Source organism: Lithobates pipiens, unplaced genomic scaffold, assembly GCF_037356315.1.
Source record: "Lithobates pipiens isolate NorthernLeopardFrog02 unplaced genomic scaffold, aLitPip1_a1.2 Scaffold_25, whole genome shotgun sequence".
In the NCBI taxonomy this organism is placed as follows: Eukaryota; Metazoa; Chordata; class Amphibia; order Anura; family Ranidae; genus Lithobates; species Lithobates pipiens.
In genome coordinates, this window is record NW_027507787.1 from 218,587,379 (window position 1) to 218,609,919 (window position 22,541).

Sequence of the window (22,541 nt, forward strand, 5' to 3'; positions counted from 1 at the left end):
GGGAAATTTGCTTTGATATACAAGTGCTTTGGATTACAAGCATGTTTCTGGAATGATTTATGCTCGCAATAAAAAATAATAATAATAATAAATAAATGTCAATCAAAGGTTTTACTGTACAGTGCAATGAGAGTGAGCGTAGACACCTAATGACAGTAAAAGTGTTATGGACAGGATAATGGGAACAAATAAAGAAAAAAAGAAAACTAACGCAGCTACCATAGCTAAGGACTAATGAGCTGCATTATATTACTCTTTTTTTTTTTTTTTAAGAAACAAATGACTGCACTAAAATATTTAAAGATAGAAAGAGGACATTTTTTAACATCAAAACTTTAAACATACAATAAAAAAAAATGTATCTGAATGAATGGGCTCAGTAAGCTGGAACCATAAGACAGATGAGTGGCTGATGGTATTTTAGGTAACACGTTATCCCATTTTTGTTCCTTCAAGGACATTTTAACATATAAATGACATCAGTATTGTTGTATGTTGGCTAAATACAGAGTTTAATATTAATATTACAAGCCTCTCGGCGGTAATTATTTGCAGCAAATGCCATAGGGCAACTCTTCGAATAGCTTAAAAAAACAAAAACTTCTTTAAAATGAGCCCATCGCTTAGAACTAGAACAGTTTTTTTGTTTTTTTTTTCTTTACGTTGATTTTATCTTCTTCACTTTAGGGCACAGCTTCACCCAAATCTAACAGTAAAAACTTCAAGGGATTGGCAAGTATAATAATATCTGTCAGTTTCAATTTCTATGATCTCATGCCGTGTAATCTCTTCAGCCCTACTTGTTATAATGTCTGTTTAAAGGGAATGTATAATGTTTTTATAGATTTTATGGATTTTTAGGTATAAGGTTAAAAGATAAAATGCAAAAAACTTTATTTTGAAGTAGTTCCACATTAAACATTGTATATAAATCATTAGCATTCACTTGCCAGTTCTCATTTCAGGACAATTCATTTTTGGCAGTAAAATTAGAAAATTGGTCAAGGCTTAAGACTTTTACAAGGCACTTTAATAATTCGGTATAGAAAAATCTGCAGAACAACTAATTTTGACCATAGAGAAAACAAAGCATCTCAAAGAAATAGTAGTTCCATTCTTCTTTTATCTACAGAAGAGCATTTATAAAAGAGACCTTTCATTGATGACTGAGAGAGAAATTAATCTGCAAATTCTGGTAATTTTTTGTTGATCATCAAGCAATCTTTTTACATTTATTTTTCTATTTTATTGTAGCTGAATGATGGTATGCAAAATGTACAGTATCTCACAAAAGTGAGTACACCCCTCGCATTTTTGTAAATATTTTATTCTATATTTTCATGTGACAACACTGAAGAAATGACACTTGTCTACAATGTAAAGTAGTGAGTGCACAGCTTGTATAACAGTGTACATTTGCTGTCCCCTCAAAATAACTCAACACACAGACATTAATGTCTAAACCGCTGGCAACAAAAGTGAGTACACCCCTAAGTGAAAATGTCCAAATTGGGCCCAATTAGCCATTTTATCTCCCAGTGTCATGCAACTCGTTAGTATTACAAGGTCTCAGGTGTGAATAGGGAGCAGGTGTGTTAAATTTGGTGTTATCGCGCTCACTGTCTCATACTGGTCACTGGAAGTTCAACATGGCACCTCATGGCAAAGAACTCTCCAAGGATCTGAAAAAAAAGAATTGTTGCTCTACATAAAGATGGCCTAGGCCAGGCATGTCCAAAGTCCGGCCCGCGGGCCAATCGCGGCCCGCGGTCCGGTTTTGAACGGCCCGCCTGGTGTGCTGCGGGATCAGGGCTGTCAAATGAGCCGATCCCCGTCACTGTGAGAAGCTCCGTCGGCTTCAAAAGTGAAAGTAAAGTGCAGAGGAGTGTGCTGTGCTCTCTGCTTCCCCCTACAGTGCAGTACCCGGCTGAATAAGGAAATGGAATGGAAAGGTACTGTACTACAAGCTAGATTCGTTTTAAAAAGGCTTTATTTATGTGTATGTGTGTGTGTGTGCATGTGTGTCTGTATGTATGTATATGTGTGCATGTCTGTCTGTATGTATGTGCATGTGTGTCTGTATGTATATGTGTGCATGTCTGTCTGTATGTATGTGCATGTGTGTCTGTATGTATATGTGTGCATGTCTGTCTGTATGTGCATGTGTGTCTGTATGTATGTGCATGTGTGTCTGTATGTGTATGTGTGCATGTGTGTCTGTATGTGTGTGTGTGCATGTGTGTCTGTATGTGTGTGTGTGTGTGTGTGTGTGTGTGTGTGTGTGTGTGTGTGTGTGCATGTCTGTATGTATGTATGTGTGTGCATGTCTGTCTGTATGCATGTGTGTGCATGTGTGTCTGTATGTATGTATGTGTGCATGTGTGTATGTGTGTGTGTGCATGTGTGTCTGTATGTATGTGTGTGTGTGCATGTGTGTCTGTATGTATGTGTGTCTGTGCATGTGTGTGCATGTCTGTATGTATGTGTGTGCATGTGTGTCTATATGTGTGTGTGTGTGCATGTCTGTCTGTATGTATGTGTGTGTGTGTGTATGTGTGTCTGTATGTGCATGTGTGTCTGTGTGTGTGTGTGTGCATGTGTGTGTGTGTCTGTGCATGTATGATTGCATGTGTGTGTGTGTCCATGTATGTCTGTATGTATGCGTATGTGCATGTGTGTCTGTATGTATGTGCGTGCATGTATGTGTGTCTGTATGTGTGTGCAGCATGTGTGTCTGTATGTATCTGTGTGCATGTATGTGTGTGTGTGTATGTATGTCTGTATGTGCGTGTATGTATGTGCGTGTATGTATGTATGTATGTGCCTGTATGTATGTATGTATGTATGTATGTGTGTGCATGTGTCTGTATGTGTGTGTGTGCATGTGTCTGTATGTATGTAAGTATATGCATGTGTCTGTATGTGTATGCATGTGTCTGTATGTGTGTATGTCTGTGTGTATGTGTATGCATGTGTGTTACTTTTAATCCAGACCTCCCCCCCCCCCATTCTTGTACCATCAGAACTGCTTTTGTGGTGCTTGTGTGTGTGATAGCAGCCAGGATTGCTGCTCCTCTGAAAAGCAATCCATATACAGATCGCTTTTCAGAGGCATTTGAAAGGTGGTAAAGAGGCATTATGTTGCCTCCTCACCACCTGTTTTAAGCCCGTAAATGTAGCATCACTATACCGCAACTGTGCAGTCTACACAGTTGCGGGGTAGTTGCAGTGCAGGCCCATTCACCCTGAGCATACCTCCAGCTGCAGCCACAGCATGTGTACACCCCCAGCTGCTCCCTCTGCAGCTAGAGGGGGAGAAGTTGGGGGTGGTAAAAACAGCTTAACCATGTAGTTTTACTGCCCCTCCAATAAGCCCTTGGTTCACATCTGCATGGCTGCATGCTGTGTGTAGGGCAGCCCATGCATTTCAATGGGCTTCCATACCCACAAAAATGCAGGGAAAGAAGTCCCAGAGCTTTTTTTTTTTTTTTTTATTGCGCTGCACCAAAAGCACCCCATGTTTCCAATGTGTGGGGTACCATTAAGACTTAACGGTACCCCTAAAGAACAGAGCATTCGTCTGTGTGTCGGGCAAACGAGCGCAACAAAGGCACGAGAATTTTTGTTGGGCCAGGTATGAGTGCTCGAATGACCGAATTTTAATGGTTCAAAGAATGTCAGGCAAAATGGTCGGCCCTCACACATGTTCACTTCATTGAATCTGGCCCTCTTTGAAAAAAGTTTGGACACCCCTGGCCTAGGCTATAAGAAGATTGCCAAGACCCTGAAACTAAGCTGCAGCACTTTGGCCAAGACCATACAGTTTAACAGGTTCCACTCAGAACAGGCTTTGCCATGCTCGACCAAAGAAGTTGAGTGCACGTGCTCAGAGTCATATCCAGAGGTTGTCTTTTGGAAATAGACGTATGAGTGCTGCCAGCATTGCTGCAGAGGTTGAAGGGGTGGAGGGTCAGCCTGTCAATGCTCAGACCATACCTCTTCTAAAGGTGATGCACAAGAAAGCCTGCAAACAGTTTGCTGAAGACAAGCAGGCTAAGGACATGGATTACTGGAACCATGTCCTGTGGTCTGATGAGACCAAGATAAACTTATTTGGTTCAGATGGTGTCAAGCGTGTGTGGCGGCAACCAGGTGAGGAGTACAAAGACAAGTGTGTCTTGCCTACAGTCTAGCATGGTGGTGGGAGTGTCATGGTCTGGGGCTGCACGAGTGCTGCCTGCACTGGGAAGCTACAGATCATTGAGGGAACCATGAATGCCAACATGTACTGTGACATACTTTATCAGAGCATGATCCCCTCCCTTTGGAGACTGGGCCACAGGGCAGTATTCCAACATGACAACGACCCCAAACACACCTCCAAGACGACCACTGCCTTGCTAAAGAAGCTGAGAGTAAAGGTTATGGACTGGCCAAGCATGTCTCCAGACCTAAACCCTATTGAGCATCTGTGGGGCATCCTCAAATGGAAGGTGGAGGAGCACAAGGTCTCTAACATCCACCAGCTCTGTGATGTCATCATGGAAGAGGACTCCAGTTGGCAACCTGTGAAGCTCTGGTGAACTCCATGGCCAAAAGGGTTAAGGCAGTGCTGGAAAATAATGGTGACCACACAATATATCACAAGCTGGCGCTCTACAGTGCCAATTGAACGTTCAAACTATAGAAATCACTCCAGAACCTATCACCACCCATAAGAACGCACTAACAGCCCTGAAGAAGGGGGAGTTTATTCCTCTAAAACACTTTGGCGTGATGTACATGTTTTCCCCTTTCAATAAACGATTTGTGACCCCCTAGAGTTGCACCAAGAGACACCAAGACACCAAGAGTTGCATTTTTCTGGACACGGGGCGCTCCTTCTCTCTCACTCCACTCCAATGACATCATGATCCTCACAAAGCTTTATTATTCCAGCACTCGACCACTAAAGAGTCCTCCCAGACTAAGCCCAGTGAACTGAGCCTAGTGTGTTATCAACAGGCCTTTAAAAGGGCAACAACCAGCCATATGAGGCCTCTCAGTTGCCAATAATCAGCTCCTGCTGTCATCCTTAGATAAAATGAGCAAAGCTAAATGATAATTATTTAGGGCCAATTTTTCAGATTCTTGCATAAGCCCATCCGCATTGTAAACAGCTATAATTAAGACTGGTGTAGAGGTAAACCGCACAGTCCAGCTTACGACTCCTTGAAGAAAACACATTCTTCTTCAGAGATGAGCCTGCCATTTACCAATCATTTTCTCTGAAGCAGAAAAGGTGATATAATGATGTTGCACAGAGCCGAAGTCACATTTGACACAATGAAGTCAATTCTCTCCAGAGCTCTCATTAGTTCTACATCAATGAGGTTACACACGACCATTAGAGCACATGGCACAGCAGGTCACAGTCATCCACTAGCCTCGGCTCTTATGTCTCTTTGGTGGGTGGAAAACGCAGAGAGCCTGTTATAGACATTTACTAATATACATATATTCCAGGACTAGTGTAATGTATAAAGGTCATTGGGTTCAATTCACAAAGCTTTAAAGAGCAACTAAAGGCAACATTAAAAACCCATAATCAGCAGTGGTTTATGGGATGCTGCAGTCGGCTGAGTCTCAGGCCGGTTTATATATGGAAGTGGGAGAGAGACCTGCGGCATACATTCACGTTGACCCAACTGGAACACTTGTATAGCCCTACCCACAAGAGCTCTGTGGACTCCAAGATGCAAGAAAATCGCTTTAAGTGGTTGACCAGTTGGTACAGAGTTCCGGCCGCATTGGCTAGAATTTACCAGGCAGTTTATGATGCCTGTTGGAGGGGCTGTGGGTTTCGGGGTACCTACCTACATATATGGTGGGAGTGCCCACGGCTTAGGTCCTTTTGGCAGGATATCAGAGCTCGGGTGAAGGTTATACTGGACATAGATATGAACGACTCCCCATTGGAGTTTCTACTTCATCTGCCATCCATGACTCTATACCGTGAATCGGTTTCTCCACATCTTTTAAATGCCGACAGGCGCTTGATTACAGTACATTGGAAGTCGCCTCATGTTCCTGGAATATCTGACTGGATTCGACTGGTTAATAATATCATGGTAGTGAAAGGAACGGATGGAAAAGTGCAAGGACAGATATGAAAAATGGTATAGTGTATGGGCCACTTGGATACATTACAACTCTTATATGTCATCATCCTCCAGAGCTCACAAATCCTCACAGCTCTCACCTCTTCACAAACTCCCCCCCTCCCCCTGCAGCACTCACCTCTTCACAAACCCTCCCTCTCCCCCACAGCTCTCACCTCTTCACAAACCCTCCCTCTCCCCCACAGCTCTCACCTCTTCACAAACCCTCCCTCTCCCCCACAGCTCTCACCTCTTCACAAACCCTCCCTCTCCCCCACAGCTCTCACCTCTTCACAAACCCTCCCTCTCCCCCACAGCTCTCACCTCTTCACAAATCCCCCCCCCCCAGCTCTCACCTCTTCACAAATCCCCCCCAGCTTTCACCTCTTCACAAACTCCCCCCCCCTCCCCCTGCAGCACTCACCTCTTCACAAATCCCCCCCCCCAGCTCTCACCTCTTCACAAATCCCCCCCCCCAGCTCTCACCTCTTCACAAACTCCCCCCCTCCCCCTGCAGCACTCACCTCTTCACAAACCCTCCCTCTCCCCCACAGCTCTCACCTCTTCACAAACCCTCCCTCTCCCCCACAGCTCTCACCTCTTCACAAATCCCCCCCCCCCAGCTCTCACCTCTTCACAAATCCCCCCCAGCTTTCACCTCTTCACAAACTCCCCCCCCCCCCCTCCCCCTGCAGAACTCACCTCTTCACAAATCCCCCCCCCAGCTCTCACCTCTTCACAAATCCCCCCCCAGCTCTCACCTCTTCACAAACTCCCCCCCTCCCCCTGCAGCACTCACCTCTTCACAAACCCTCCCTCTCCCCCACAGCTCTCACCTCTTCACAAATCCCCCCCCCAGCTCTCACCTCTTCACAAACTCCCCCCCTCCCCCTGCAGCACTCACCTCTTCACAAACCCTCCCTCTCCCCCACAGCTCTCACCTCTTCACATATCCCCCCCCCAGCTCTCACCTCTTCACAAATCCCCCCCCAGCTCTCACCTCTTCACAAACCCCCCCCCCCTCCCCCTGCAGCACTCACCTCTTCACAAACCCTCCCTCTCCCCCACAGCTCTCACCTCTTCACAAATCCCCCCCAGCTCTCACCTCTTCACAAACTCCCCCCCCTCCCCCTGCAGCACTCACCTCTTCACAAACCCTCCCTCTCCCCCACAGCTCTCACCTCTTCACATATCCCCCCCCCCAGCTCTCACCTCTTCACAAATCCCCCCCCCAGCTCTCACCTCTTCACAAACCCCCCCCCCTCCCCCTGCAGCACTCACCTCTTCACAAACCCTCCCTCTCCCCCACAGCTCTCACCTCTTCACAAATCCCCCCCCCCAGCTCTCACCTCTTCACAAATCCCCCCCAGCTCTCACCTCTTCACAAATTCCCCCCCCAGCTCTCACCTCTTTACAAATCCCCTCACAGCTCTCACCTCTTCACAACCCCCCCCCCCCCCACAGCTCTCACCTCTTCACAACCCCCCCCCCCCACAGCTCTCACCTCTTCACAACCCCCCCTCACAGCTCTCACCTCTTCACAATCCCCCCACAGCTCTCACCTCTTCACAATCCCCCCCCCCCAGTTCTCACCTCTTCACAATCCCCCCTCACAGCTCTCACCTCTTCACAAATCCCCCCACAGCTCTCACCTCTTCACAATCCCCCCTCACAGTTCTCACCTCTTCACAATCCCCCCTCACAGCTCTCACCTCTTCACAATCCCCCCTCACAGCTCTCACCTCTTCACAACCCACCCCCCACAGCTCTCACCTCTTCACAACCCCCCCCCAGTTCTCACCTCTTCACAATCCCCCCTCACAGCTCTCACCTCTTCACAAATCCCCTCACAGCTCTCACCTCTTCACAATCCCCCCTCACAGTTCTCACCTCTTCACAGTCCCCCCTCACAGCTCTCACCTCTTCACAATCCCCCCTCACAGCTCTCACCTCTTCACAATTCCCCCTCAGAGCACTCACCTCTTAACAACCCCCCCCCCCCACAGCTCTCACCTCTTCACAAACCCCCTCACAGCTCTCACCTCTTCACAATCCCCCCCCCCCACAGCTCTCACCTCTTCACAATCCCCCCCCCCCAGTTCTCACCTCTTCACAATCCCCCCTCACGGCTCTCACCTCTTCACAAATCCCCCCACAGCTCTCACCTCTTCACAATCCCGCCCCCAGTTCTCACCTCTTCACAATCCCCCCTCACGGCTCTCACCTATTCACAAATCCCCTCACAGCTCTCACCTCTTCACAATCCCCCCTCACAGTTCTCACCTCTTCACAATCCCCCCTCACAGCTCTCACCTCTTCACAATCCCCCCTCACAGCTCTCACCTCTTCACAATCCCCCCCCCAGTTCTCACCTCTTCACAATCCCCCCCCCCCCAGTTCTCACCTCTTCACAATCCCCCCTCACAGCTCTCACCTCTTCACAAATCCCCTCACAGCTCTCACCTCTTCACAATCCCCCCTCACAGTTCTCACCTCTTCACAATCCCCCCTCACAGCTCTCACCTCTTCACAATCCCCCCTCACAGCTCTCACCTCTTCACAATCCCCCCTCACAGCACTCACCTCTTAACAACCCCCCCCCCCCACAGCTCTCACCTCTTCACAACCCCCCCCCCCCAGCTCTCACCTCTTCACAAACCCCCCTTACAGCTCTCACCTCTTCACAATCCCCCCCCCCACAGCTCTCACCTCTTCACAACCCCCCCCCCCCCAGTTCTCACCTCTTCACAATCCCCCCTCACGGCTCTCACCTCTTCACAAATCCCCTCACAGCTCTCACCTCTTCACAATCCCCCCTCACAGCTCTCACCTCTTCACAATCCCCCCTCACAGCTCTCACCTCTTCACAATCCCCCCTCACAGCTCTCACCTCTTCACAATCCCCCCTCACAGTTCTCACCTCTTCACAATCCCCCCTCACAGTTCTCACCTCTTCACAAATCCCCTCACAGCTCTCACCTCTTCACAAATCGGGGGGATTTGTGAAGAGCAACACCTCTTCACAAAGACCCCCACACCCCTCCACAGCTCTCACCCCTCTTGACAAATCCCCCCTTTCCCCCACAGCTCTCACCCCTTCACATATCCCCCCTCCCCACAGCTTTCACCTCTTCACAATCCCCCCCCCCCCCAGTTCTCACCTCTTCACAAATCCCCTCACAGCTCTCACCTCTTCACAATCCCCCCTCACAGCTCTCACCTCTTCACAATCCCCCCTCACAGCTCTCACCTCTTCACAATCCCCCCTCACAGTTCTCACCTCTTCACAAATCCCCTCACAGCTCTCACCTCTTCACAAATCGGGGGGATTTGTGAAGAGCAACACCTCTTCACAAAGACCCCCACACCCCTCCACAGCTCTCACCCCTCTTGACAAATCCCCCCTTTCCCCCACAGCTCTCACCCCTTCACATATCCCCCCTCCCCACAGGTTTCACCTCTTCACAATCCCCCCCCCAGTTCTCACCTCTTCACAAATTCCCTCACAGCTCTCACCTCTTCACAATCCCCCCTCACAGCTCTCACCTCTTCACAATCCCCCCTCACAGCTCTCACCTCTTCACAATCCCCCCTCACAGTTCTCACCTCTTCACAAATCCCCTCACAGCTCTCACCTCTTCACAAATCGGGGGGATTTGTGAAGAGCAACACCTCTTCACAAAGACCCCCACACCCCTCCACAGCTCTCACCCCTCTTGACAAATCCCCCCTTTCCCCCACAGCTCTCACCCCTTCACATACCCCCCCTCCCCACAGCTTTCACCTCTTCACAATCCCCCCCCCCCCCAGTTCTCACCTCTTCACAAATCCCCTCACAGCTCTCACCTCTTCACAATATCCCCTCACAGCTCTCACCTCTTCACAAATCCCCTCACAGCTCTCACCTCTTCACAAATCCCCTCACAGCTCTCACCTCTTCACAAATCGGGGGGATTTGTAAAGAGAAACACCTCTTCACAAAGACCCCCACACCCCTCCACAGCTCTCACCCCTCTTGACAAATCCCCCCTTTCCCCCACAGCTCTCACCCCTTCACATATCCCCCCTCCCCACAGCTTTCACCTCTTCACAAATTCCCCCTCTCTCCCACAGTTCTCACCCCTTCACAAATCCCCCCCCCCCACAGCGCTCACCCCTTCACAAATCCCCCCCCCCCCCACAGCTCTCATGCCTTCCCAAATCCCCCCTACAGCTCTCACCTCTTCTCAAATCCCCCCCCCACAGCTCTTTTAATTGATGTCCTTTTTTTTCCCACAAATAGAGCTTTCTTATGGTGGTATTTGAACACCTCTGCAGTTTTTATTTTTTGCGCTATCAACAAAAAAATAGCAACAATTTTGAAAAAAAAAGTATTCTTTTTTACTTTTTGCTATAATAAATATCCCCCCAAAAATATACAAAAAAATGAATTTCTTTCTCAGTTTAGGCTGATACATATTCTTCTACATATTTTTGGTAAAAAAAATCGTATATTGATTGGTTTGTGCAAAAGTTATAGCGTCTACAATAAGGGATAGACTTATGGCATTTTTATTATTATTATTTTTTTATCAGTAATGGTGGCGATCTGTGATTTTTATTGAGACTGCGACATTATGGTGGACACGTCGGACACTTTTGACCCCATTTTGGGACCATTGTCATTTATACAGCGATCAGTGCTATAAAAATGCACTGATTACTGTATAAATTACACTGGCAGGGAAGGGGTTAAACACCAGGGGGCGATCAAAATCTTCCTGCAATTTAATTTTCACTGAAAATGGTGACCAGGACAAATGGAGAGGGTATATTCCCCCCAGAAGGAGGCACAAACAGCAATAAGAACCCAACAGAGGGCCCAACTCTTCCCCATTCAATTAAAATAAGAAGGGTTTGCCATTAAATACTCTTTTTGAGAATACAATGTTGGGTTTACTACTACTATTTGTAAGAAGAAACAGGAATCTGTAATGACGAAACACACAAGCGGAGGTCCAGGCATGCTGAATATTACACACTACATTTCCTGGTTAATGATGTAGAGTGCATGTGTAAGATTTTACCTAATCCATTAGTACTGCGCATATAAATGACTAATCCAATTACTTCCTACAGCATTAAGGGTTTCCTCCAGCTACATTTAAGTCAAGCCAAATCCACTTGAGATTTATATTTCATATTTCATGTTCTCCCACTGGGAGCCCCACGTGGTGATAAGAGTCTAATGGATGGTGCAAAAGAACCACAACAAGTCCATCATTTGTATATTAAAGAGTACCTGTCATTTACAGGTAGAAAATCTGTGGACTGCAACAATATTCAACCTATGAAATCACATAGAAATAATCACTACAACTGTGATGTCACAAGTTCCCATGACGGTGATTGGATAAGCAATGCAATGGTCCTTACTCCTGTATAAGAGTAAAGGTGACCAAAAATGATACAATCTGATTGTACAATCTCTTGCAACCTCAATGTTATTCACTAAAGATAGAAGAAAAGAGGTTTAACCTTAAACTGCGTAAAGGATTCTTTACTGTAAGAGCGGCAAGGATGTGGAATTTCCTTCCACAGGCGGTGGTCTCAGCGAGGGGCATCGATAGTTTCAAGAAACTATTAGATAAGCACCTGAACGACCGTAACATACAGGGATATACAATGTAATACTGATATATATAATCATACACATAAGTTGGACTTGATGGACTTTTTTCAACCTCACCTACTATGTAACTATGTACTACTGTTTAGTGTGCGAGCATACGTGCCCCCCACCCAGCACCAGCTGTGACTGTACACAGCCAGAGCCTGTCAGCAAGTCCCAGCCAAAGATTCACAGACGGGACCTGCTGATTGTCCGTGTATGCAACCACAGCCTAGAGCTCTGTGTTGTTTACTGTACAGAGGGAGCAATCTGTTAGTTTCTCATCCCTGCTTTGAAACTGAGAGATCTCTTAAGGTATTAAAACATAACTCTTAGCCCTTGTACACGCGGTCGGAAATTCCGATCGGACCGTGTTGTCGGATAATCCGACCGTGTGTGGGCTCCATCTGACTTTTTCCGTCGGAATGTCCGACCAACAAAGTTTGAGAGCTGGATATAAAATTTTTCGACAACATGATCCAATAGGACTTTGTTAGGTTGTTTGTAGAGAATTCAGATCGGACAAAGTGCCACGCATGCTCAGATCAAATTACGAGACCAAAGCTATTGGCTACTAGCCGCAACATAGTCCCGTCGTAACGTACAGACATCATCAAGTTCCGAACGATCGGATTTTCCGACAATGTGTATGCAACACCAGTTTCGGACAAAATCCGTCGGATTTTGTTGTCGGAATGTCCGACCGTGTGTACAAGGGCTTAAAACGTAACTTAAAGCGGACCTTCAGTCATTTTTCTTCCCTTGTTGTTTTAACTTTGAATAGTAAAGAATTATTTTTTTCTGCCAGTAAATAACCTTATACAGCCCACTTCCTGTTTCTTGTCTGATCATTAGCCTAGGCTTATGACATCATGCACAGCTCTCTCTCTCACTCTCCTGAGAGTTTGCCAGGAAGGGAGGGGAGATGAGTCATAAGAGGGCCAATGAAAGCCGCAGTGCTGCAGAGCTGGAGGCCTGCCTCTGTGTGTCTGTGTAAATCTAGGAAGTGAACAGGCAGCAGCTTCAACTGCCCACAGTTAAAATGGCTGCAGCCAGACTCAGTGTAAAGAGATTTCTGCAGCATATTTGGCAAGTACAGAATCACAGTATATATAAAATAATATGCAAAGTGGTTGGAGGGAAGCTTCAGAATGGCAGCAATGTTTTTATTACAAATTATGTGAGCAGACTGCAGTTCCTCTTTAAGCAGGCCATACATGGGCGGCACAGTGGGGTAGTTAGGGTGGCACAGTGGTGTAGTGGTTAGCACTCTTGCCTAGCAGTAAAAAGGGTCGCTGGTTTGAATCCCAACCACAACACTAATGCCTGGAGTTTGCATGTTCTCCCTGTGCCTGTGTGGGTTTCCTCCAAGTACTCCAGTTTCCTCCAACACTCCAAAGACATGCCAGTAGGTTAATTGGCTTCTGTCCAAAAACTGGACCTAGTATATGAATGGCACATTGGATTGTGGGCTCCTTGAGGGTAGAGACTAACATGAGTATGCAATGTACAGGAATAGGGACAATTGTAGACACTAGCTCAGGTTGAACTGGATGGACTGGTGTATTTATGCAACCTTACTAACTATGTAACTATGGTTTGAATTTTGGCCGGTTCAGCGGGGACCGGCTAAGATTCGAACCATGTATGGACAGGCTGAATGTACTAAGTTGATCGATCAACTTGGGTACAAAGAGCCTGTCGGATTTTAGTTGCGACTGTCGCAAGTGGCTGGTAAAGCAGCTAGCAATAATCACTATCTTCTCCCGGTGAGTACGGCCTCCCCTGCCCCCCCCCCCCGCCTGGAATAGACAATGGCTGGGCAGGAGGAATTACCACATCAGCACTGTCTGCGTTGATGGGGGAATCAAGATAATTTCTTTCCTGCAACCCATGATGGTTTTAATCTATTAATGGATATATTTTTAGCAGAAAGTTAAAAATATATATATATATATTTTATTTTATTTTTAATTTTCGGTCTTCTTTAGTTTACATTGCAAAAAATAAAAAACTCAGTGGTGATCAAATATCACAGAAGGAGAGCTCTATTTGTGTGAAAAACGTGATATAAGTTTTGACATGTGTCTGACACAAATCCACCAAACAGTTTACATCATCAAGGTAGGGGCTGCATGATGTACTCGGTAAGTATATAACAAAACTCAGCCTTAAAGAATATTTTGAATGCCATCAAGGACCATATCCGGATCAGTAGGAATGCTTCAGACCACCCAACGTAAGATAACCGCTTCAGACCCGGAAGATTTTACCCCCTTCCTGACCAGAGCACTTTTTGCGATTCGGCACTGCGTCACTTTAACTGACAATTGCGTGGTTGTGTGACGTGGCTCCCAAACACAATTCATGTCCTTTTTTTTCCCCACAAATAGAGCTTTCTTTTGGTAGTATTTGATCACCTCTGCAGTTTTTATTTTTTGCGCTATAAATAAAAAAAGAGCGACAATTTTGAAAAAAATCGCATTATTTTTTACATTTTGCTATAATAAATATCCCCCAAAAATATATAAAAAAACTATTTTTTTCCTCAATTTAGGCCGATACGTATTCTTCTACATATTTTTGGTAAAAAAATATCGTAATAAGCGTTTATTGAGTGGTTTGCGAAAATGTTATAGCGTTTACAAAATACAAGATAGTTTTATGACATTTTTATTAATTTTATAAAAAAAATTTTTTTACTAGTAATGGCGGCGATCAGCGATTTTTATCATGACTGCGACATTATGGCTGACACATCGGACATTTTTGACACTTTTTGGGACCATTGTCATTTATACAGCAATCAGTGCTATAAAAATGCATTGATTCCTGTGTAAATGACACTGGCAGTGAAGGGGTTAACCACTCGGAGGCAGTGTAGGGGTTACGTGTGTCCTGGGGAGTGTTTCTAACGTTGGGGGGGGGGGGGGCTTGGCTACATCACAGGGAGCAGAGATCAGTGACATTGTCACTAGGCAGAACGGGGAGATGATTGTTAACATTAGCATCTCCCCGTTCTTCTCTGTGAGGCGATCGTGGGTATCCCCGCGGTGATTGAATCCACAAGACCCGCGACCCGACTCATGGAGCTTGCTGCGGGCACCTCTTAAATGACCACGTACAGGTACGTTTGTTTGCCTGTACAAGACGTTCTGCCGATGTATATCGGCATGAGGCGGTCGGCAAGTGGATAAGTAGTATGCATCCAACAACAAAGCTGTAACTAACAAATAGCAAATGGTAGTACAAGTCAAAGTCCAGAACTAAATTCAATCGAGAAACTGTGGCAAGATTTGAAAATTTCTGTTCACAGACGCTCTCCATCCAATCTGACAGAGGTTGAGCTATTTTGCAAAGAAGAACGGGCAAAAATATCACTCTCTAGATTTGCAAAGTTGGTAGAGACATCAACCAAAAAGACTTGCAGCTGTAATTGCAGTGAAAGGTGGTTCTACAAAGTATTGACTCAGGGGGGCGCCATACAAATGCACCCCTCACTTTTCACATATTTATTTGTAAAAAGAATTGAAATCCATTAATCATTTTCCTTCCACTTCACAATTATGTGACACTTTGTGTTGGTCTATCACATAAAATCCCAATAAAATACAATAATTTCAAAGGTTATAAATACTTTTTCAAGGCACTGTATATATGTGCTCAAAAAAATGCCTTTTTATGTTTTCTTATGGTAAATTCTGCTCACTAACCATTTGCGGCACATCTAATCCCACGGATGTTAAAAGACCGTTCTATATAATATATTTTAGGCATCATTGGCAATGCATCTGATTCCTTTAGACAGAAAGCTCCCAGCATGATTTTTGCCTAATTACAAGTCTTGCCGTCTTAATTAAGAGGTAGCTTAGTTTCCTATTTCCTTGTCTTACAAAAATCTGGAGGGATAAATTAAGTCATATGACATTGAAGAGCAACAGATCTCTGCCGGAGTAAACTAAAGGGAAAGTTTGACCGCTAAGATTTGTTCATTATTTCCCCCAAAAAATGACTTGGCTCAGACTTGGCACGGCAGCCTTATCATGCATCAGTTCACAGAAAACCCTCCGGTTACATTGACATGTACTGAAATCAATAATCTAACATCTATATTTAATTACAATAGGAACAGCTTCTAATATTTAGCAGGGAATTGTATTATAGCGGCAAAGAAACAGAATTGATACAACGAACATGATACAGTATAACTATTTGTAAACTTGTAATACAAAATAGCTACAAAAAATATAATCACCAATGATCCATGTAGAAATATTTAGGATTTAGGAATTTGCTTTATAAATAAACTGTCATATATTTTCAGTGATGATTACATATTTTGATGTATTCTGTAAAGACTTTAGAATTTTTACATTTTTTTTTGCCATAGTTTGATGTTTATATATATATATATGTATGTGTGTGTGTGTGTGTGTGTGTGTGTGTGTGTGTGTGTGTGTGTGTGTGTGTGTGTGTGTATATATATATATATATATATATATATATAAAAGAAATCAGGTGGATATATACTTTGTGTGTGTATATAATATATATATATATATATATATATATATATCTGTGTATATATATATTATTATTATTAACGATTTATATAGCGCCAACAGTTTATCTCCCCGAAGGGACACAGATGGCAAAAAAAAAGAAAAAAAAATCCCTACTCCATTCAAGATTAAAGTGCGGTTCCCCCCTAAAGTGGAACTTCCGCTCATCGGAACCCTCCCCCCTGCGGTGTCACAGTTGGCACCTTTCGGGGGGAGGGGGGTGCAGATACCAGTCTAAGACAGGTATTTGCAGCCACTTCCGGGCATAGACTCCCACGGGAGTCTATGCTGTTTCCTGTCCCGGCACGCTGTCTGCTGGGATACACATGGGTCCCAGAGACAGCACGGACCATTCCCATTGCGCTGCGTGACTCGCGCATGCGCAGTAGGGAACTGGGAAGTGAAGCCGCAACGCTTCACTTCCTGATTCCCTCACCTAGAATGGCGGCGGCAGCAGCCGAGAGCCGAGTGATCGATCGGCCTCGGCTGCCGATATCGCTGGACCCCGGGACAGGTGAGTGTCCATTTATTAAAAGTCAGCAGCTGCAGTATTTATAGCTGCTGGCTTTTAATATTTTTTTTTTTCAGTGAAATCCCTCTTTAAAATAAAAAAAATGCTTTAATATTAAAATCAGCCCCTCTGACTAGTATAGACAACTCATGCTATAATTATGATGGTGTTTACTCACATCATGTTTGCAGAACCCTATTGAAGTCCTATAGTGGACTGTTTTGACAGGTTTTTTATCTCTGGAATGTCTGTTTTTATTGAGATTTTGTATCTCTTGCACATTGAAAACAAAATAAAGATTTTTCAAATAAATATAGTATTAAAATTAGTCAGTTATTACATACATGTGGGGAATACTATAGACAGCCTAGCTAACAGCCAACCTCAACCAGGGTTCCATGCAGGGCTGGCCCAAGACATTGTGCTGCCTAGGTCCAAGAATGAAATGCCACCCCCCCCCCCCCCCCCCCACAAGAAAAACATCATGCCCAGCCAAAAGGTCCCCACATCCATTATTTTATATCATGACAATTAAAGCTAAAATTGCATTTAAAGAGGAAGTAAACCCTGATGGGTTTACTTCCTCTTTCATTCCCTGCAAAGGTAAAGCATAATGGACTACTATGCATCGCATAGTAGTCCATTATGTGTCACTTACCTGACACAGGAGCCAACGATGTCACCGCTGTCCCCTGTAGTCCGGAGCATCCATCTTCTCGGTGGGTCTCGCTGCTCCGCCTCTGTCATTCGGCGAAGCCGCGATGACGTCACTCCCGCGCATGCGCACGGGAGCCGCCACGCGCTGCATATCGCCGTTGACGGGTGCCGCGCTCAGTGCTCCTGCGCGCATGCGCCGTAGACAGCGGTGCCTGTCTTTCGGCAAATATATTTCTTGGACCTACAGGTAAGCCTTAATCTAGGCTTACCTGTAGGTCAAAGTGCGTTGTAAGGGTTTACAACCACTTTAAGAGAAAGTCACATCTACATGTTTACATGCAACAGCACCTTGTCAATATCCAAAGTTATATGACATATCACCATGTAACCATTCCCCCATCTTGGCACCCTATGACATCCATAGGTGCAGTGTGTGTCAGCACAGGATAGAAAATAGACAGGCTAGGGTAGTATATGAACAGGCTAGTGTAGTATATAGACAGGCTAGGGTAGTATAGGGGAGGGTTAAGGCAGTATATAGACAGGCCAGGGTAGAATATAGACAGGCTAGTGTAGTTTACGGACAGGCTAGTGTAGTATATGGGCAGGCTATAGAAGTATAGGGGTGGGCTAGGGCAGTATATAGACAGGCTAGGGTAGAATATAGACTGGCTAGGGTAGTATATGGCAGGCTTGGTAGTATAGGGCAGTGTTTCTCAACTCCGGTCCCCAAGGCGCCCCAACAGGTCACGTTTTCAGGATTTCCCTCAGATGAAATGGCTGTGGTAATTACTAAGGCAGTGAAACCAATCAAATCACCTGTGCAAAATAATTGGGAGCCTGAAAACATGACCTGTTAGGGCACCTTGAGGACTGGAGTTGAGAAACACTGGTATAGGGGTGGGCTAGGGAAATATATAGACAGGATAGGGTAGAATATAGACAGGCTAGGGTAGTATATGAACAGGCTAGTATAGTATATAGACAGGCTAGGGTAGTAAATAAACAGGCTAGGGTAGTATATAGGCAGGCTAGAGTAGTATATAGACAGGCTAGGATAATATAGGGGTGGGTTAGGGCAGTATATAGACAGGCTAGGGTAGTATAGGGAAGGGTTAGAGCAGTATACACTCAGGCTAGGGTTGAAAATAGACAGGCTAGTGTAGTATATGGGCAGGCTTGGGTAGTGTGGGAGCAGGCTAGGGCAATATATAGACAGGCTAGGGTAGAATATAGACAGTCTAGGGTAGCATATGAACAGGCTAGTGTATTATTTGGACAGGCTAGGGTAGTAAATAAACAGGCTAGGGTAGTATATGGGCAGGCTAATGTAGTATATGGGAGAGCTAGGGTAGTATGGGGTGGGATAGGGTAGTATATAGACAGGCTAGGGTAGAATATACACAAAACAATCTCCTGCGCTCAGGAACGTAGTCAATATGTAAGTGGTGTAGCCAACCCTTTGGATAAAATAAGGAAAGTCAAAGGGCTTGTTGCCCTCCTCAGAACAATGGGTGCCCTTAAACTACCCTACCCTGTCTATATTCTACCCTATAGAAAAACAGGGAGGGCTCACCGACCTTGTGCATTACAAAAGATAAAATTTATTTAAATAGTAAAAGCAAGAGTCATACCCACAAACGTTAAAAGAAAAGCTTAACATTGCTCCGAAAATTCGGAACGTGTCTTCTGGACACCTGCAACCTGGACCGGGTATTATGAGGAACCAGATGGTATTGAAAACGGCTGACGCCTTACGAGGGAACTCCCTCATAACACGTAAGCCGCTTGCGATACCATCTGGTTCCTCATAATACCCGGTCCAGGTTGCAGGTGTCCAGAAGACACGTTCCGAATTTTCGGAGCAATGTTAAGCTTTTCTTTTAACGTTTGTGGGTATGACTCTTGCTTTTACTATTTAAATACATTTTATCTTTGGTACCCTCCCTGTTTTTCTATAGGGTAGACTATAGACAGGGTAGGGTAATTTAAGGGCGGGCTAGGGTAGAATATAGACAGGCTAGGGTAGAATATAGACAGGCTAGGGTAGTATATGGACGGGCTAGAGTAGTATATAGAAAGTCTAGGGTAGTATAGGGGCGGGTTAGGGCAATATATAGACAGGTTAGGGTAGTATAAGGGTGGGTTAGAGCAGTATATAGGCAGGCTAGGGTTGAATATAGACAGGCTAGTGTAGTTTATCGGCAGGCTAGTTTAGTATGTGGGCAGGCTAGGGTAGTATAGGGGTGGGCTAGGACAGTATTTAGACAGGCTAGAGTAGAATATAGACACGCTAGAGTATTATAGGGGTGGGCTATGTCAATATATAGACAGGCTAGGGTAGAATATAGACAGGCTAGGGTAGTATATGGGCAGGCTAGTTTAGTATATGGGCGGGCTAGTTTAGTATATGGATGGGCTAGGGCAGTATATAGACAGGCTAGGGTAGAATATAGACAGGATAGGGTAGAATATAGACAGGCTAGGGTAGCATAGGGGTGGGCTATGGAAATATCTATGGACAGGCTAGGGTAGTATATGGGCAGGCTAGTTTAGTATATGGGCAGGCTAGTGTAGTATAGGGGTGGGCTAGGGCAATATATAGACAGGCTAGGGTAGAATATAGAAAGGCTAAGGTAGTATATGGACAGGCTACAGAAGTAAAGGGGTGGGCTATGGTAATATATAGACAGGCTAGGGTAGAATATAGACAGGCTAGGGTAGTATATGGGCAGGCTAGGGTAGTATAGGGGCAGGCTAGGGTAGTATAGGGGTGGGCTAGCGCAGTATATAGACAGGCTAGGGTAGAATATAGACAGGCTAGAGTTGTATATGGACAGGCTAGAGTAGTGTAGGAGTGGGCTATGTCAATATATAGACAGGCTAGGGTAGAATACAGACAGCCGTGGTACCCTGGGGTTCCTCCAGAAGTTGCTAGGGGTTCTGTGAGCAATAAACTATTTCTTTTCTCTCAGTTAATTTACCAATGATCCTTTTAGCTATCTGTAAGGAGGAGGGGAAGGTGATTGTTCCCAATGGCCACCAATGTATGGGACATTCTTTCTACTGACCACCATGAGCTGGAGATATAGTAACACCTGGGCAGGGATTCCCTGAGACTTGAAAGTTATTCCAAGTGTTCCTCCATGTAAAAGGTTGAGAAACATTGCTATAGAATGAAATTCCACCAAACTACAGGCAGATCACCAACTTTGTGAAGGTTTAAGAAGGAATTCACAGCCATCCATGTGTAGGTGACCATTGGAGGACTATGGGTAAGGTGACACTATGGACTTATGGTGGTACCCAGACTCAATTTATTCTCTGGGATGGATCATTCCTCCTTAATACATCTGATCTCTATAAATAATTGCAAAAGTGAGAAAGATCATAAGAATAAAAAAAAAAAACAACCCTAGATCATTGCTACTTACCGTCCTCCTTCTCATCAAACACGGGTCTTTTGGAGGAGATGTTGGCCCCCATCCTCTTCTTCCACTTGTTCCAGTGAAACATTGATGCAGAGGTGGAGATAGCATTCCCTATCTCCTGGAAATAGAAGAAGAAGATGCCGGGAACCCAACCCCAAGCACACTCATCACCAGCGCTCCATACCCCGGGGCTCCCAGCGATTGCCTGGCGTGCTCTGATCTCTCACATCGCCTTCAGCACCATGGTGAGGGGTGGAGAGGAGAGCGCTGCTCCGCTGCCCGCCGCTCCGCTAATACAACTCGCCGCTTCCCTTCAACTGGAGCGCTGATGATCCACGCCGCCTGCACGCGGCTACTGGGCTTTATCAGCGACCGCATCCGACATCAGGCGAACGGGCGCCACCGCACGGCGAATCTGAGAATCGCACAGGCACTGAAAAAGTGCAGTAAGTCAGGATTTAGCTGAGATCGTAATTTTATCATTTTTTTTTTTTATTACTTAAACTATCCTGATCAGTATACATGAATTAATGCAAGTTTTAAAAATCTCATATTTAATGTAAAATATCTTCCAGAGTGTCACCCAGACCAGTTCTGATATTTTCCTCCTCATACATGTAAAAAAATCAGCATTTTATTTTCCTCCAAGAAAATTTACATAGAACCCCCCCAAACATTATGGGGGGCTATTTACGAAAGGCAAATCCACTTTGCACTGCAAGCGCACTTGGAAGTGCAGTCGCTCTAAATCTAAGGGGTAGATCTGAAATGAGGGGAAGCTCTGCTGATTTTATCATCCAATCATGTGCAAGCTAAAATGCTGTTTTTTAATTTTCCTTGCATGCCCCCCTCGGATCTACAGCGACTTTACTTCCAAGTGCACTTGCAGTGCAAAGTGGATTTTCCTTTAGTAAATAACCCCCCCACATGTGTGTTAAATAAACAACATTTTTAAATCTTGCATACACCAAAGTACATTAAATATAAAAACTTGAGACTCAACTTGATGAAAACTCAAAATCAAAGTGAAAAAATAAATAGCAAATAGGGGGAAAAAAATACACTTTAACCGCTTCAGAGTTTACCCCCCTTCCTGACCAGAGCACTATTTGCGATTCGGCACTGCGACGCTTTGACGATTGTGCGGTCATGCGACGTTGCAGCCAAAAAACAAAAATTGATGACCGTTTTTTCCCCACAAATAGAGCTTTCTTTTGGTGGTATTTGATCACCCCTGCATTTTTTAATTTTTTTGCACCATAAACAAAAAAAAAAGAGCGACAATTTTGAAAAAAACTCAATATTTTTTACTTTTTTTGCCATAATAAATATCCCCCAAAAATGTATACTTTTTTTCCTCAGTTCAAGCCAATATGTATTCTTCTACATATTTTTGATAAAAAAAAAAAATTGCAATACGTGTATATTTATTGGTTTGCACAGAAATTATAGCATCTACAAAATACGGGATAGTTTTATGGCATTTTTATTATTATTTTTTTTTTTTACTAGTAATGGTGGTGATCTGTGATTTTTATTGGGACTGTGACATTATGGCGAACACATCGGACAATTTTCACACATTTTTGG

At 44.9% G+C, this 22,541-nt stretch overlaps 1 protein-coding gene across 1 annotated transcript in view; it reads right to left on the reverse strand.

Annotated features, from left to right (window-relative positions):
* The window catches only part of STK32C (serine/threonine kinase 32C), a 407,759-nt gene extending 386,466 nt beyond the window's left edge, over positions 1-21,293 (reverse strand). The window contains exon 1 of the mRNA XM_077455557.1: positions 20,955-21,293. Coding sequence (XP_077311683.1) covers positions 20,955-21,036 — 82 coding nt within the window. The 5' untranslated portion in view covers positions 21,037-21,293. The remainder of the gene's footprint in view (positions 1-20,954) is intronic.
* Between the last annotated feature and the right edge of the window lie 1,248 nt (positions 21,294-22,541).